Raw genomic sequence first — 15,665 nt, forward strand, 5'->3', positions numbered from 1 at the left:
CGCACTATAGGGCTGTAATGAGTTCCGACAAAGGCACAAGCATAACCGGAGCCGTCAGATCAAGCTGGCGAACGACGAACGACACCGGTTTTCCGCTGACCGGATTTGGGGGCGAACCTCCATCAGAAGTGTTGTCGATGAGGGTCGAATCCGCAATGGTTCGTCGGTGATTTCTTCTCATCAGCGTCGCGTGTGATGAGCTACGCGCTGTCTCACAAGATCACAGCAAAGCCGCGGAGGTACCTTTGGTGACAGTCCTCGGAAGGGCGGCGATTGGCGCTCACAGGAACACGTCCACGGATGTACCGGAAGTTGGACCAACTCCTGGGCCGCGGGGAAAAAAAAGGGTCTGATGGGCGCAAGAAATTTTGGGACTGCGACGCTTTGGAGAAATAGGTATTGGTTTAATTCGCGAGGGAAATACAAAACTAACAAAATAGGTATCAGCTGCACGCTGCTCTACTAACGCCATGATTCTAACCAAACTCCGTGGACCCTGCCATGCCCTAATGCAGACCTGCGATGTCAGATGGCAGGTCATCCTTATCCCGATCCCCGGTCGGAGTATTGACTTCTCCAGTGTTTTCCTTCTGCCGTGCTCGCGCCTCAGACATGACTGCAGCGAGGGAAGTCTTGATGCAAGAGAGAAGGGACTAACACCACACACCACACACCACCGGGAACATGGGCGGCCAGTTCCCGAGAGCGTTGTGGCAGCGTGTGGAGAACATGTGGTGTGCCGTCAACTCCGACCAGCCAGCCTCTCGAGGATTGGATGGCACGCTCATCTGTCGTATCTTCGCTCCGTTGCGCGCTTTACTACCGCAGTGAACGCCCGTGATTGCGCCGTGATTTGTGGCGGAACTTTTTTCGGTTCTCCCCCTTGGCCAGATCGGCCCCCCACCAATCAGAGTCCCTCTACCCTGGTGCCCATCTTCCCGATTGAGGGAGCTGTCTAGTGGGAGGTGCTGCTGATGGTAGAAGCAGACGACGTGCTGCTCTGGGTGTCGGTAGAGTTGGTTCTGGTGGCCTTGACACGCTCGCTGAGGATGGCTTGTAAGCTGGTGATCGTTTTACCGCGGCGTTGTGGACTGGAACTTACTGGGTAGCGCGGTCGAGGATGTTGCACTCGTACTTGGCGCTGCCGGTCTTGATCTGGAACTTGATGCCCTTAGACTCGATGGCGTTCTGGAGGTTACCCTTGGAAGCAGGCATTGTGAATGTTGTGTAGTTGTCTGTGAGAAAGTTGGATGAAGTGGAGGTTCGAAGGAATTACTCAGGCGAAGAGATGTAAGACGTGGGAAGAACGGGCGAGAAGATTGACGATTCAGACAAAGTTGTGTACGGGTAGAGGTGGGAGCGCAGCTTCAATATATAGATGGCGATGGCTGCCGACTTATCCAGGGCTTTTGGCTATGCCGAATCGCGAACGAGCGCAATGAAGGGCCCAACACCGAGGACGAACCTCGAACTTTGGATTCGGAGACGGGTAAGGACACCCCTGCAGCAGGCTCAAGTGCCCGCCCGGAGGACGAGGCAAGGAACGCCGACATGAGCGATATTTTGGACTGAATGGAGACCTAACCCCAAGACCGAGGGGCGCAAAGTATCCATTCGTACATCTTACCTACATCTTACCCCATACTTCTTGGTCGGATTACAATTTGCTTGTCGCTATCCGTGTGCCGACATGTACCCAGACATTAGAGGATCTTGCCGTGCGCCCTTGACTACCTGTAATGAGACAATCTTTGTTGAGTATTCAAGCTGGCAAATTGGTCATCTGTATTCCAGAGTTGACAGACCCCATGACATCGCGTGGGAGGCTTTCGAGGACATGTATTCGGATACGCGGGATGCAACAGCGGTCGAGTAAGAGTTGCAGATGCAGCCTTTGAACATACATATTGTCCGCGGTACCTGAAGCTAGACTTCGGAAGCGTACCCAATACGTACCGTTTCACTGCAAGTACGGAGTAATTGCCTTACCTGAGGTGCCTTGAGAAACCCATCGGGACATTGCTCTTGGCGGCGCCAGCTCCTCTCCTCTCCTCCCCCATCATCTCCAATCTTCCCTTGCTCCATTTCCGTGGTCATTCCCATCCGTTCCCATTCGCATTCCCGTTCCCGCCACTGGTCAGTCGCCAAAACCTGACGAGATGAGCAGCCCTTAGCGTGGGATTCCACAAGTGCGGTGAGACACGAACCGCGAACCAAGTGGCTCCTCGAGATCCTCCACTCCAACGAGAGGAAGCTTCATCCCAGTTGAAGCCCGTCTTTGCGGTCTGCTGCCATCGCGGAAGACTGCGAGACGCCGTGAGGCGAGCGAGTCCCACCGAGTTACCAGCGAAGCGTGCCTCACTTGCTGGCAGAGAAAGAGACACGCTTTCGACTGGCCCTGATCTACCGCCAATCTTGGCTGGTCAAGTTGTCATCAACCCCAATGTTTACAGCACACCCTGGAAGTCGGAGAACATCGTGATGCATGAGCACGCAGACAACTGCACATGGCAACACACGGCCACAGGTCACAGACAACTTCACATTCTTGGCTCTGGACAAGACTGTTTGTTTCCTTTTGGCCGACCAAACCCTCAAGACCGTTCGATGTCCCCGAACAAAAGATGAGGGGTGGTTGGCTGCCGTCAGCAGAACAGGGCAAGAAAACCCAATGCCAAGACACCAGACGAATAACACGTTGAAAGACATGCTTCTAGAAGCATTCCATTGCTCGCCAAGCCTTCGCGAAAGCTTGGTCCTGCCCGAATCGACCCAAGTGCCATCCCATCAATCACTCATGCGCTCCAATGCACCATCCCCAACGGACAAACGAACCAGGCCTTGGCCTGGACTGGCCTGTTTTGTACCCTACCACATCGTCTTCCTCGGATTTTCGATCGCATGGGCGAGTTCGTGGGCAGTCAATACAACGCGATAGCATCCAGAAGCACCAGATCGTTTACCTTCAGTAGGCCGATCGCAACGGCAACTCAGGCCGTCTGTCCCGCGTGAAGACAAACAAAAACGATCACCTTAATTGGGGGAGCAGTTGTCTGAAGGTCGGGGGACGGGGCGCCTTGGGCGCTCCCGTGCACTACCGCATCTCATTCCCCCCTCCTCTTCGTGACGATCCCCATGGGGGGCACGACGATGCCCGTCGTCAACCAAGGAGGAAAGGGAACGTGTTCCCCCAGTTCCGAATTCAAGAACAAGTTCAAGAATCAAGTAACATGGGGGTCCCGTTGACAATGCGGGACGATGACCGGCGAATCGAGGCAAGGCATGCCGCCCTGTTGACTCCGTGGACAGCGTTGCTTGGAAGGAAATCCGGTACTCTGTACATTCTGGCTAAATGACTCGCAGTCTCTCCCAGCCGCCCGGATGACTGTCAGGCTTATTGTTCACACATCGGTCGCCCCCCGAGATTGTATCCGTACGCAGTACCACTAATCCTCCCACACGCCGTGATGATCTTCATCATGTGCAGTAACAATCAGCGGGAAACTCGGGCGGTCGGTTCAGTTGGTGTTCACCAGAAATATGACACCGGCCCTTCTCCAAGCATCACAATGGTCGCTGGCCGGATTTCCCATTTGACTTGATGCTCACTGACTCTACAGTGGATTATGGCTCATCGAGATACTTCCATCCTCGGAGTGGCATTGTATCTGGCCCCTCCGCGGCACAATTTGCCCTTGGCTGAGAATTGGCTTGGCCTCATACAAGTAAATCCTCTCCGGCCGCGATCGTTTGTGCGCCTGAATCGATCTGGAGATCACATCCTGGTCAATTTTTCGACACAGGATTCCGCGCTTAGGCAGGCTGAAGATCACAACTTCTTTCGAGGACCATGATGTGCAGCGGACAAGGCTCAACATAGACCGCCTTATCCCGGGAAACACCTGCTGAGTCCCTCAATGCACATCTGTCTTTCGTCCCACGAAACAATCACATGAGCCTCCCGGAACAGGCTCATAACCACGACGAGATACTCATTCCAACTCAAACCCAACGACGTCTCATCTTACCATCGACTGAGGGGAAGACCCCTCCAAAGGCCCGAATCTCGAAATGAACCACGTCTCCGCGATACTGGACAACTCCAAGGCTTGGCCGCATATCACGACTCGGAGGACGTGGGGCCGGGGTCCTCAATCGTGCCTCTTCCACTGGACGGAGCTCGGGGGGTTCCGCAAAACCCCGTTGGCCGATGGCTGGGTTGAAAGTGAGGCCAAGACTGGTGGACAGGAGAGGCAGACACCTGCAGATACGGACGACGAGACAATGAAATGAGACGCCAGTATATCTCGTCCAGGGCCAGACAAGCATTGTTCACCCAAAGCTTGCCTTCGCCTCAAAATACTCGGGCACAACAATTGGCCTATGCACCTGTGGAGTCCGAGGCTTCGAGTAACGCAAAAGACGGCTCGCATCTTTGCGAAATCAAGCGCTTCCACGCGACCAACTGCCCCATCTTCTGGGGTTTATTAGTCAAATCGAACGGACAAAATAGCAGCCTCTGGCGCGATACCCGTCCCGCGTATCCAACAGCGAGTTGTGTGACATGCCACGCCCAGGATTGGCCAATTGACGAGACTCTCGGTCCCGGAATCCGTCACCGACGAAAACCAGATGCAGTAACGACAACTTGATAGCGACGATGCTTGGCAGGCTTGGCCAAGTCTGCTGTGCGCTGTTTTATCGCTCATTCTGTTGAGCCACCTGTCTTCTTCTCGAAACACGCGGGAGGTGAAGTGACTGTCGCTTGAGTGTCAGTTTGAGAGCCGCTTGGTATATTCACTCAAGAGTCTCACTTCGTGTCCTTGCCTGACGTATCTTTAAGAGAGCGGCCCTCAAGAAAGATTCAGGACAGCAGCCACCAGCCGACGCACTTGCATTAGCGGCATGCGCTTGAAATCACTTAGAGAGCTTCCGTTATTCATCCAGGTGTCCGAGGAGAAGAAACCGCCGGTTTTTCTCGCGGAACAGGCCCAAATCGTGAATCCCTCGCTGTTCCGCTCGTGTTCTAACTGAACACTGAGCGGTCAATGTTTAGTTGGTCGCTCTGCCGGGACGAAACACAGCGCGAATTGAGCCTCACTCCCGTCTTCTTCTGCCCTAGCCTGATGTTGTGCTTCCCTAAGCCCACCCGTGGACTTGTCAGCTTCCGTCCTTCTACTCCCCGCCTCAATTTTCAACAGTGCCAAGGTCAATTCGAGGCAGCGTGCTTGGCGGACACATCACTGACCTACCTAAGGCCCGTAGGTATGCCGATGGAAGGTTCAGCCACAGAGGAACCTCCAGTGTGGCGACGGTCACCTTATAATGGACGGGAAGCGGACTAGAGTTATTCCTGCCAGGACCTTACCATGGCGGGGTTGGGGCAGCTCACCGAGCTCACCTGCAATTCCCGACCCGGGTTCTCGGTGAGAAACGGCGCTAAGTGGGCTACACCTTATCAGCGCTGCCAACTGCTGTTGCACCTCCCTGAAGTGGACAACACCCATTGAAGCTGTCGACAGCTCCGTTGTGCTGTTTCTTTGCGCCAACTAACGTGCTTGCTGCCCTCTGGCGCTTTCATTCGTTTCCAGAAGGCACTGTCACCCGCTGCCTTTTGGCCAATGGAATCTGTCGCTATTCGCGTTTGAAACGACCAGGTGCTCCACGTACTGCTGCCAGCAGTGAGCTCCCCCCGGCCGATCTCCGGTCGGCTGGGATTTGCTACTTTCTCTTATACACAACACGCAAAGATACCCCAAGATGGCTTCCGACTACGAGCGAACGATTCTGGAGTTTTACCAGCTTCCCACCCCGTACCCAAACGAATGGCCCGACGAAAAGAACCAGAGCGATGCATCCGAGGATGAAGACGGCGGCAAGGACGAGAAGAAGGCCAAGCTGAACCGCCGAAAGTCGCGATACCAGGCGCTCGAGCGAGCTGTGAGCAACCGAAGCAGCATAATCCCCGGCTCGCAGTCGGAGAAGGGCGGCATTGGAAACATTGTTCAACGAGACGAGCCCGATCCTTTGGGCACCACTGACAGCGTCGTCAGGACACTCCGCCAGCTGGGAGTGCCCATTCAAGACGACCCTCGCTTGCGTATGTTATGTTCGTGAACCGCCGTCTCCGGCAGAGCTGACACGATGCCGCAGGCAACCGGTTTCTCCTCTCCTCGACCACCTTCTCCCCCGCCCTGTTCCTGTCACAGATGCACGCGACTGCCGACACTCAAAGCTTGCTGGTCGGCCTCGACACTCTTTCCCAGTCAATCGATCAAAAGTCTGCATCACTTAAGGTCCTGGTGGAAACCAACTTTGAGCGTTTCGTCAAGGCCAAGGCCACTATAGATAATGTCTACAAGGAGATGAAATACCGCGGCGCTGAGCCGCCCCCGCCGCCAACGACAGGTCGCGCCCGAGGCCATTCCCGAGCTGCCAGTCGAAGCAGCTTCCGAAGCAGCAATGGCGCCATAGCCCTGGCCAACTCACTCGGATCACCGACGGCCGACGCGCGCAAGAAGAACGCCCTTGTGAAGGAGAGCGAGTACGGCGTCGCGGGAATCAAGGCACCTCTGCTGGACGTGTCTGCCAAGGCAGAAGATGTGTGGGGTCCGGCGTTAGGAGGTCGTGAGAAGGAAGAGAACCTCAAGGTTGTGTCGGCCAATCTGGAGCAATTCAACGAGTACGTCGAGCTGAGCGCAGCCATTGCCGACAGCATCAAGCGCAGAGACTACGAGAGTCTCGTCGAGGAGTACAACAAGGCTCGGAAATTCTCAGATGATGCGCGCAGTCTGGCCGCCGCCGTTGCTCAGGGGTCGTCAACGGATACGCAGCTGTACCAAATAGTGTTGGCGGCGCGTATGTGGCACGACGTAGACGAGCAGATCCAGTCGTTCAAGCGAGACGTTTGGCGCAAACTCGTCACCCTGCACGGCGTGTCGAAAACCGACAACCTTGGCCAACAAGATCAGCACATGGAGTTGATCAGTCTGCTTCTGGAGCTGGGTGTCGACGACAACCCGATTTGGGTCTGGCTGCTCAGTCGATACGACCATCTCAAGGGCAAAATTCAATCCATGTCAGATCGATCCAAGGTCGAAGTCGAGGTTTTGCGCCGGCGACTGGCGAACGCGGAAAAGCCCGGCTCGCACGCGGTGGCAGCACACCTCCGGTCCCTGGGCCGCGTGGCCGTGGAGAACAAGATTGCATCAGCAGACTCAGCAGATGTGATCGAGTTGTGGGAGAAGATGCTGGCATACCTTTCCGGTTTGCTGTCTTCGCAAGGGATTTTGGGAGAGGTTGTGGACTTCTGGCAAACCGTGCAAGGCTTCTTGGATGGCAATATTCAGCGGACACTGCCGACAGGTTACAATGGCGAATCCCAAGAACACCATCAGTTGACAGAGCAAGGCGCTGAAGACCTACAGAAGGGGACACTCGAGCTTGTCGACATGATCCGCGAGACGGTGTTTGCCTTTTTCGCAGGTCCACCGCCAGAAGATATCTCGCTGCTCTTCTCACCCTTACCGATCTCGCCAAAGAGCCCCCCTTCTGCTTCCGCGGGAACCCCAACCGGCGTGCGGGACCCTCGTCTTAACCTTGATCCCAACAACATTCCGCCTCCCTCACCCAAGCGTGGCGAGACATGGGAGAAGCTGGCTTTCTGGCCTCCTTGGTCGAACTCCGTCAGCGGTGTTCACTACCTCTCCAAGATGCTTGCCTTGGTCGGATCTGGGGCGTCTGACCTGGCGAGTATCGGTCCTGTTGCGAGCGGGCCAGACGCTGGCGTGTTGGACAGACTCAAGTCGCTGGTCAACATTTCGAGAGAGAGGTGCGTCACCGCTCTTTGCGCAGCATGGAACAAGGACGCCGAAAACATCAAGTACGTCGAGGATTGGCAGCGGTCACCAGAACTGGGAGACCTCACTCGCATGCCTTCCAGCTTCGCTGCCTTTGAGGGGGCTCTTCTCGCAGGCATGCAAAAGATTCTTTACATCTCCGAAGCCATGTCTAAGCCTGGCGCGGGGGATATTGTCCTCCCGCCGCCTAGTAAGCTCTTGCAGATGGTCAGAAGCCAGTACGTTACAACGCTCTATAAGGCGTTGAGCGGCATGGTGGAAAACGCCGAAAGATCTGTGAAGAAGGCCGACGACGATTGGACGACGGATATTGACGGCACTATCGCCACAAGCACCCCGCCCGCTCCTGCTGGCGGAAGAGCGACCCTTGATGCTGGAGACAGAGTAAGTCAACGATACGCAATTTCGACGAGCTGCGCTAACATCTGCAGAACGTGCGAATGCTTCTCACTCTGAGCAACTTACAATCACTTCGAGCCAAGGTTGTCCCGAGTCTTAACTCCCAATTCGAGAACGCCTTCTCCGTGAAACTCAGTGATGAATCGAAGACGATCAAGGATGTTCTAGGCCAGATTGATGCTAGACTCTTCCAATCTTACACCAGACCGTCCATCGAGTCTCTCCGAAATATTGTTCGCGCCGGTGTTTCATCACCAGACTGGGTCCCTGAGACGGGCCAGAAGCCACGAGAAGCCCAGCCTTATGTCTACGAGGCTCTTCTGAGTCTTGTCCTGGTTCACTCTCAAGTGTCTACGACGGCGCCTACTCTCACTTCCCAGGTGCTGTCCTACCTGCTCGAGCAGACCAGCCGCGAACTTCTCGAAGCATTCCGCACGCGGCCACGATACACGCTCGAGGCCCTTATGCAGGCTACCCTCGACGTCGAGTTCGTGGCCCAGACGCTGAGCCAGTACACCACGGACCGCGCCTCCCAGCTCCAGAGCGAGATTTACTCGGAACTCGACGGACGAACCGACAACGACGCACGCGCCCGGCTGCAAAGCGAGCTCCCGGAAATGCGTAGCGTGCTGAAGAGGCTACGTGAGGCGAGCAAGAACGAATTCGCCTGCTTCCGAAAGCCGAAACGTCCCGGGATGGGACCACAGCGCACAGGAACCGGGGACTCTGCTGCTAGCATTCAGAAGGGCTAGAGGCCTCCTCCGGAATGCAGTTGGCGACCTGTCCATTACTGAGCGGTGAATTACTCACCGACTGGTCGGCGGTCGCTGTATCATGCCTATTGCCGAGGGTTGCTGTTCGAAGCTTGAGGAACCACGATGCCGCATAAAGGCTGAGGAAAGTCATAGTTGGGTAATGGTGAAGAGGCTAACGGGTAGCCAGTAGACTGTAGGCGCTGAGACAGGAACTTGGAATCCGTGTCGAGTACGAGGCGCGAGATGATGCATGAATGTCAACGTCGGATAGCCCAATGATTTTGCAATAACAATTTCTATCAAATCCCACAACGGTATCTAACGGTTTGTAGTGTGAACCATGAGTGTTGGTATTTGTGGCAAGGGGGTATCTACGGGCAAACCTCCCTCAAATTCCCTGGAGAACCGGGGTTTGCAAGCCGTCTATAAACAGAGAACCGTCTATAAAGTCCGTGTAAGTTCGTTTATTTTTCCCGATTCCTCCGCCTCGCATTGAAAGGAGCCCGTTCTTTTTTACCATTCCTGGGGACCTCAACGTCATCAACCTCGTCCATCCAGTCCTTTTTTCGCTTGTGGTAGGCCAAGGTCCTGTGATTCCTTCTTCAGCCCCTTTTCTTTTCTAAAACCTATGTGTGCGTTGTTGAGTAGAAGTCGTACATCGTTAGTTATTCAATGGTGTCGTGACCTGTGTTTTTTTCTTTTTCTGTTTTCTTTTTTTCCTTTCTTGGTTCTCATCCAGTCATTCGTCGTAGAAGGGTATATCTTCCGTCCTTCTCATAAGAGAACAAGCAGCGCCGATGGCTGGACAACTGACATGCTCGCGCTCCAACCTTTGATGCTTTGCGACGTTCATCACAAGTCTGACGCCGCGAACGATCAATAGGGCTGCAGTCCATAGGGCTGCATTCCGTACGGTTGCGTTCCATACTAGGGAAGCGTCGGAGTGAGCGCCTCGACCGAGGGAGAGGCGATAGAGGGAGGGATAGAAGGAGGGGGAGGCGGCGGTGTGGTGTGGCCTGAGCTGGTGGGCGCGCCGATGTGGTGGCCGGCTCCGCTCTCTCCCTCCTTGGGCGGGAGGAGGACGTGGCTGCAGAAGTGGAGTTCCAAAGACCGCGAGGTCTCCGGGCTGAAGGCGCAAGTCTCGAGCTTACGGACAACATCGTCGTCTGTTGGGGAAGTCAGTCAAGCTTGGTAGGAACGTGTAGGGTGTGTCTTACAATCGAGATTCAGCGCGTTGAAGAACTCCACAACGGGGGCGAAGTCAGGGTCGCCAATGTCGAGGACGGCCAGGCGTCCGTCAAGAGCCCGGAAGGTCTTGGGGTGGGCCTTTCGGAGAGTGAGAAGCATCTTGAGAAGGTCCGCAATCTCGTGGCCCTGGTTGACATAGCACGACGGTGGGCGGTCCAGGGGCCAGCGCTGACGGAAATCGTCCATCTCCCATACTTTGAACGTCCAGGTCGTCTTCTCGAGGCAGTGGAGGAGAATCAAGATGGAGAGGTAGATATCGAAGTGGATCTTAGCCTTGCCGTTCTCGAGACAGCGCTGCAGCTCGCTGATGAGCTTGTTGGAGACGTTGTTCGCCCTGCGCTCGGTGGCCGCAGACAGCTGAAAGGTGATCAGGTTGTATATGTCCTGGTCATCGCTTCCGGCGAAGTCTTCCGGGCCTCGAGGGACGACGACGCCCTGGCGCTCTTCGGAAATGTACCAACCACGCTCTCGGTCCAGTATCTCAATCAACCCCCATAGATCGATGGCAAGCTTCAGAGCCTTGCCAGTCGTCTTTTCTTCTGGAAACTTCTGGGCAGAGTCCAAAACCACCTGCATAAAATGGGATGGCTCGCGCTGAATGAGGGTCGGAAGAATGAGCTTCAGAAACTCTTCCATGCGGGCTGGGAGATCTTCCTTATCCTGGTCAATCATGACAACCTGGAAGAGTGTCGGCGACTGGGCATCTCCGTTGGTTTGTTCTCCTCCATCCTCGGCGACGGGCTGGGGCTCCGGCTGGGGTTGGCGAGGAGTGACGAGAGCGGCAAGACTCAGGCTCGGGCTGTCTTCCCACAATGAGACAACCAGAGATGTGCCGTTTGAGAGGAGCTGGTAGGACTGTCTAGCTTGCTTGACTCTGTTCTGTGCCAAAACGACGAGCAGGGCGGCCGAGTAGAGCGTAAGCTCCTGGTTAAGGCGCGTACGAACACACGGGTAAGTCCAGTGACGGGGTCCTTGAATCTTGCGGCACTGATCGCATGGGTCGTGAGTACCGCACGTCTTGCGAAGAATGCGACATCTAATACAGGCGCCTTTCTTGCGAGCGGCCTGGACCTCCTTTCGTCGGCCCGGTGTGTAAGCCTTCCTCTTGTGCTCACTCGAGGTTCCGTTGCCGATGGGCATCCTGGTGCCGCCTCTATTGGGCGGTGCGATTGGGGCCACATGAGTCGCGACAGTGGGGTTGTGGTTGGTAGTCATGTAAGTCATCTCTCCCCATGGCTGTTGAGGGGTGCTGTTGACTTCGGGGACCGCATTGTTGATTTCTGGTGGTGACATGATGGGGCTCACAACCTGGGGCTCGTGGTGGTCGGCGGTGAGCTGCGGGTCCATGAGCGTGTGTGTAAGACGCGCGGTTGCAGCGGCAGCAACAGAGAGGTCTGAAGTGTCCAATGATCCATTGGCTGGCTGCTGGGTTGCTGCTTGAAGATGCTCCATCTTCTCCTCGGTGGTGAGGTAGTTTAGAGGGTTGGCGCTATCCTGGGAGGTTGACTCTGTGTGAAAGTCAGCATTGACCATTTTAGACTGAACCACGAGAGAAGTACACTCTCTTGTGTCATGAAATGAATAGTAACAGGAAAAGGGAATAACACAGGGTAAAGGGGGGGAATTAATGAGAGGTAATGTCTGATCAAAGCCTTACCCTTTCTCTCACGGTTAGGTCTGTTCTCATAGCTCACTGGTGGGTTCTCCAAGGTGAACTGCTCCTGCACCTCAAAGCCCATCCCCATTTGACGCGCTGCCGAGTCTGCAGCTTCCCGACCCGGGCCAGGAGGAACACCCATCTCGTTCTCTCCAACCTGTCGCGATGCTTCGGCAAGGGTTCGGAGCGCGGACCAGTTCTCTGGGGCCTCTGGCGCAACATCCGCTACGGCAGCAGGATCGAGCTGGTTGACGGTGAGATTCATCGACCGCGGGGCCGAGGCGCCGGAGTGAAGACCAGCGAATCCGAGGGCGGCATTGATTCGCTCTTCGGGTGTAATCGCAGGGCATTTCTCGGTGATGTGTTTGTGTAAAACCTCGCCGCGACCCTTGGGGAAGTTTTCACCGCATAGCTTGCAAGTGTGCGGGTACCGGTTGCTGGAGTCAGCCAGTTTAGGGCCACGGGTGAAATACTCCCCAATGACGGGGTTTGGTTTCCGGCCCATGATGGCTCTCTACGAGGCTCCGGCCGAGAGAACAGGCCGAAGATTCCAAAGGTGTTGTTTTGGGGCGCAGGGGACGTCTGGTTGACCGCCGGAGACCGAGTGGTTGAGAGACCGGTCACTGAAGAGTCGCGGTGACCGCCTTCGAAATTCTGCCCTCGGTGTCGATAAGGATGAATTGCTGGCGGATCAGCGCTCTGAGAGATCGAAAAGCTGCGTCAATGTAGGCGTGTCAGTCTGAGGGCACTGCAGGCAAAAAATTGCCGTGCCTGGCTTTTTGCAGCGCGCGACAAAGAACAATTCGCCTTGGCTGGACCTGGGAAGAGCGATGCAATTCACAAATTCTGCCAAAATTTTACACCGCTCAATGCCTTTTTTGGATGAGGATAATCCGGATAGCCCTGCCAGCCACCTGTCGGATTAATGCTGGTGGGGCTTTTTGTCATGTGACAGTTGGCCCCTGCTGCTGCCGCCGCCATCTGGCACCGGATGGGTAGTGAAACCTAACCAGGCTTCTTCTCATAGCCCTCAAGCAGCTTTCTTTCCTGCAACGTGAACCGTCGATGCAATACTCGAAATGCGGTGCTTTCGGTGGTTGAACAGCAGGTAAATAACGTTTTGTTCTTTGAAACAATGTCTCGAACTTATATACTAGTGTTTCAACAGGGCCAGTGTCTCAATTGACTGCTAAACAACTCCACTTTGAATTCAATTCTCGGTCCATCAGACACAGAAACAAGGGAGAGATTGCTACGCTGACCATGCCAAACAGGACTGAGAATGCGATGAGAACGAGCTGATTCGATGCCAGCTTAGAACTGTTTTCTAGGCGTTGCTACCCCAGATCTCAGTGAGATAGTCCTTAGCGGATGTGAACGTGAAGTTTGGCATCAGCTTGTTCCAGTCATCAGACACATCCCAAGCTCCTGTGATAGTTCCCTGGATGAACTGCTGCGCTGTGAACCTAGACATCACGACTTCTTGACCGACAGGGATCCCGGGATGCTTCAAAATCGGCACCCACTCGGCCGAGAGCTGACCAGAGAGAATGTCACCCTCGTCAACCTTTTCGATGTCGAAGGAACCTGTGTGTACGTGCACATGTTAGACATGAATCCACCACAACCATCAGGTCACCTACCTCTCAGACTTTCAGCGACCTTAACTAAATCGCTTACCATCATCCGCGATCCACGGATGCCGCCTGTTGTGGGCCACTCTCCAGTGTATTCGATCGCTTCGGCAATCATGGCCGCGGTATCCCGCACCGTTGTCAGTACCAAGGGGTAGTCTCCATTACCAGGCACAATAGCCTTGCGACTTCCAAAGTCGATGAACATCGCGTGGGTGTTGAAGTGTTACCCACCAGGGCGCGGGTGGGCAAAAAAGTCCAGAAAAAGACCTGGCTGAAACAGGGTGTACTCGATCACCTGCGCGTGTAAGTCAGAGCAACCAGTCCGGGCCATGACACGTCGGCTTCAAACTACCTTCTGTTCCTTGTTCACGTCTTCGAGATACCTCCGAAACTCATCTTTAAATCCATAGACAAGTGTGCCGCTGTTGCTTTGACTGGTCATCCCGTTAGAAAGGGCTGAGAGATATGCTTGTCAAAGACTCACGTGGCCCACTCGCTCGGAGCGAAACGCCGGACACCAGCATTGATAGCAGCGTCGATCAAGACTTTCTCTCTTTGAGTGGCGCTAGCTGGATCTGCCCCCGTGAAAAAGCAGAGAACCACATCGCACCCACGGAGAGTCTCCGTCAGAGCGTTTCGGTCGTCGTAGTTGACCGCTTTGCAGACGACACGCCCGTCTGTTGCAGCATCCCTTTTGTTTTCGTGCAACGCTGAGCATGGAATCCATGACCCGATCACGGCCTGGCTTACCTGACGAGAAAGTGCGAGAATCTCATGGTCTCCTTTGGCGAGAATAGCGTCGATCACATCGTGAGCAAAGCCTGGAGTAGCGTTGTGAGGTCGAGGTCATGAAGTTGCGAAAACACTATACGTACTCGATGATGCGCCTGCGATTGCGATTTTGACCATGACGTTGACGATGAGTGGTTAGCTGCGAACTGACTTCCCGAGTCCATGGAAGTAAGAAAGTCTGCCGTTCAAATAGTTCACCAGATTCGCTCCAGAAGAGACTGGAGACGACTGGGTGCCCAGCTGAATTTTGCTGCTTCAGGTTGAAGTGTTGAAGTGAGTGCAGCTCCGCAAATCCGCAAACTCCGCAAGCCAAGAGCGTAATGCTACAAACGTACTTCTAACAACTACTCGCAGATACTGAATTAGGAAAGCCCGGAAACCTCATGTTTATCTCGATGCCTAACGTTTCCGTCTTCGGGAGGTATACAATTCCGTCAACACGGTGATGCTATTTCGTGAACTAGTTGGACCACAAACTCTTAACCCGTCGAGGTTAAATAACTGACACACAGAACAAAAGTCCGACTCATAACAGAGTCATTCGTGTCTCTTAGACTTTTCTAACTTGACTTTGAGTTAAGGTTCAGTTTTTTGACTGACTTTCCAGGGCCTCGTTACCTCATAAAAGTTGTCGCGCTTACTTGCTGATGCTATCTTCCAAAAACAATCTTCTTGAAGTACGATTAACACAACATATCCAATATCAAGATATCAAATACATGGCAAAATGCAAGGAAACTTGGGACATATACTGCCATCATGTGTTGTTGCGGAAGTTGCCTGAGTAGTGGCTACCAACTCTGATGCATGGTAATCCACAATGTCAACAGCGCAAAGGGTAGAACACAGAAACCTCATCATCAACAATGATTTCGAAACCCTACTGCACATATTCAATGAAACTGCTGGTTCTGTCCTTTTATCGGATATTTGCTGCCTTCCCCTGTCCTCAACTAGTGTCACTATTGTTGCAGTTGTTGCCGGTATCCTTCTATGCACCTGCGGATCGCTGGCGAACAATTCTCTTATGTATCACGCAGTTGCGGAAACATTTCCGTATCCGAATGTACAAGGCGCTAGAGCTTGATGTATCTTATGAAGATCAACGTGTGCATCTAGTTGTCCTGAGAATCTTCACTCCCCCAGTTTATCAATCCAGTGACCGCCTTGGGACTTGATGAAATCCCCAGGTATGGTTGCTGGTACACATATCATAGACTTATCGAATTACAGTTGCAAAATGATCATTCTATTAGAAAATCGATGTGTGCCATTCCAGTGTTCTTCGATCAATAGAGTTGAGTGGTTGCATGTACCC

At 54.2% G+C, this 15,665-nt stretch overlaps 4 protein-coding genes across 4 annotated transcripts; 1 reads left to right on the plus strand and 3 right to left on the minus strand.

The window, feature by feature from the left end:
* Window positions 1-955: 955 nt before the first annotated feature.
* On the minus strand, window positions 956-1,215 carry CkaCkLH20_12419 (uncharacterized protein; the record flags this gene model as incomplete). Its single annotated transcript, XM_038895132.1, has 2 exons — window positions 956-1,043; window positions 1,103-1,215. 2 exons carry the CDS (start codon window positions 1,213-1,215, stop codon window positions 956-958), a joined length of 201 nt encoding a protein of 66 aa, XP_038739521.1.
* Window positions 1,216-5,760: 4,545 nt separating this feature from the next.
* Window positions 5,761-9,010, plus strand: CkaCkLH20_12420 (exocyst complex component sec5; the record flags this gene model as incomplete). The annotated part of the gene is made up of 3 exons (XM_038895133.1): window positions 5,761-6,100; window positions 6,154-8,243; window positions 8,291-9,010. 3 exons carry the CDS (start codon window positions 5,761-5,763, stop codon window positions 9,008-9,010), a joined length of 3,150 nt encoding a protein of 1,049 aa, XP_038739522.1.
* Window positions 9,011-9,940: 930 nt separating this feature from the next.
* Window positions 9,941-12,423, minus strand: CkaCkLH20_12421 (uncharacterized protein; the record flags this gene model as incomplete). Its single annotated transcript, XM_038895134.1, has 3 exons — window positions 9,941-10,179; window positions 10,231-11,769; window positions 11,919-12,423. 3 exons carry the CDS (start codon window positions 12,421-12,423, stop codon window positions 9,941-9,943), a joined length of 2,283 nt encoding a protein of 760 aa, XP_038739523.1.
* An 822-nt stretch (window positions 12,424-13,245) lies between these two features.
* On the minus strand, window positions 13,246-14,464 carry CkaCkLH20_12422 (uncharacterized protein; the record flags this gene model as incomplete). Its single annotated transcript, XM_038895135.1, has 6 exons — window positions 13,246-13,505; window positions 13,562-13,740; window positions 13,783-13,850; window positions 13,908-13,989; window positions 14,040-14,376; window positions 14,431-14,464. 6 exons carry the CDS (start codon window positions 14,462-14,464, stop codon window positions 13,246-13,248), a joined length of 960 nt encoding a protein of 319 aa, XP_038739524.1.
* Window positions 14,465-15,665: the final 1,201 nt, after the last annotated feature.

This window comes from Colletotrichum karsti, assembly GCF_011947395.1.
Source record: "Colletotrichum karsti strain CkLH20 chromosome Unknown Scaffold59, whole genome shotgun sequence".
Classification (NCBI taxonomy): domain Eukaryota; kingdom Fungi; phylum Ascomycota; class Sordariomycetes; order Glomerellales; family Glomerellaceae; genus Colletotrichum; species Colletotrichum karsti.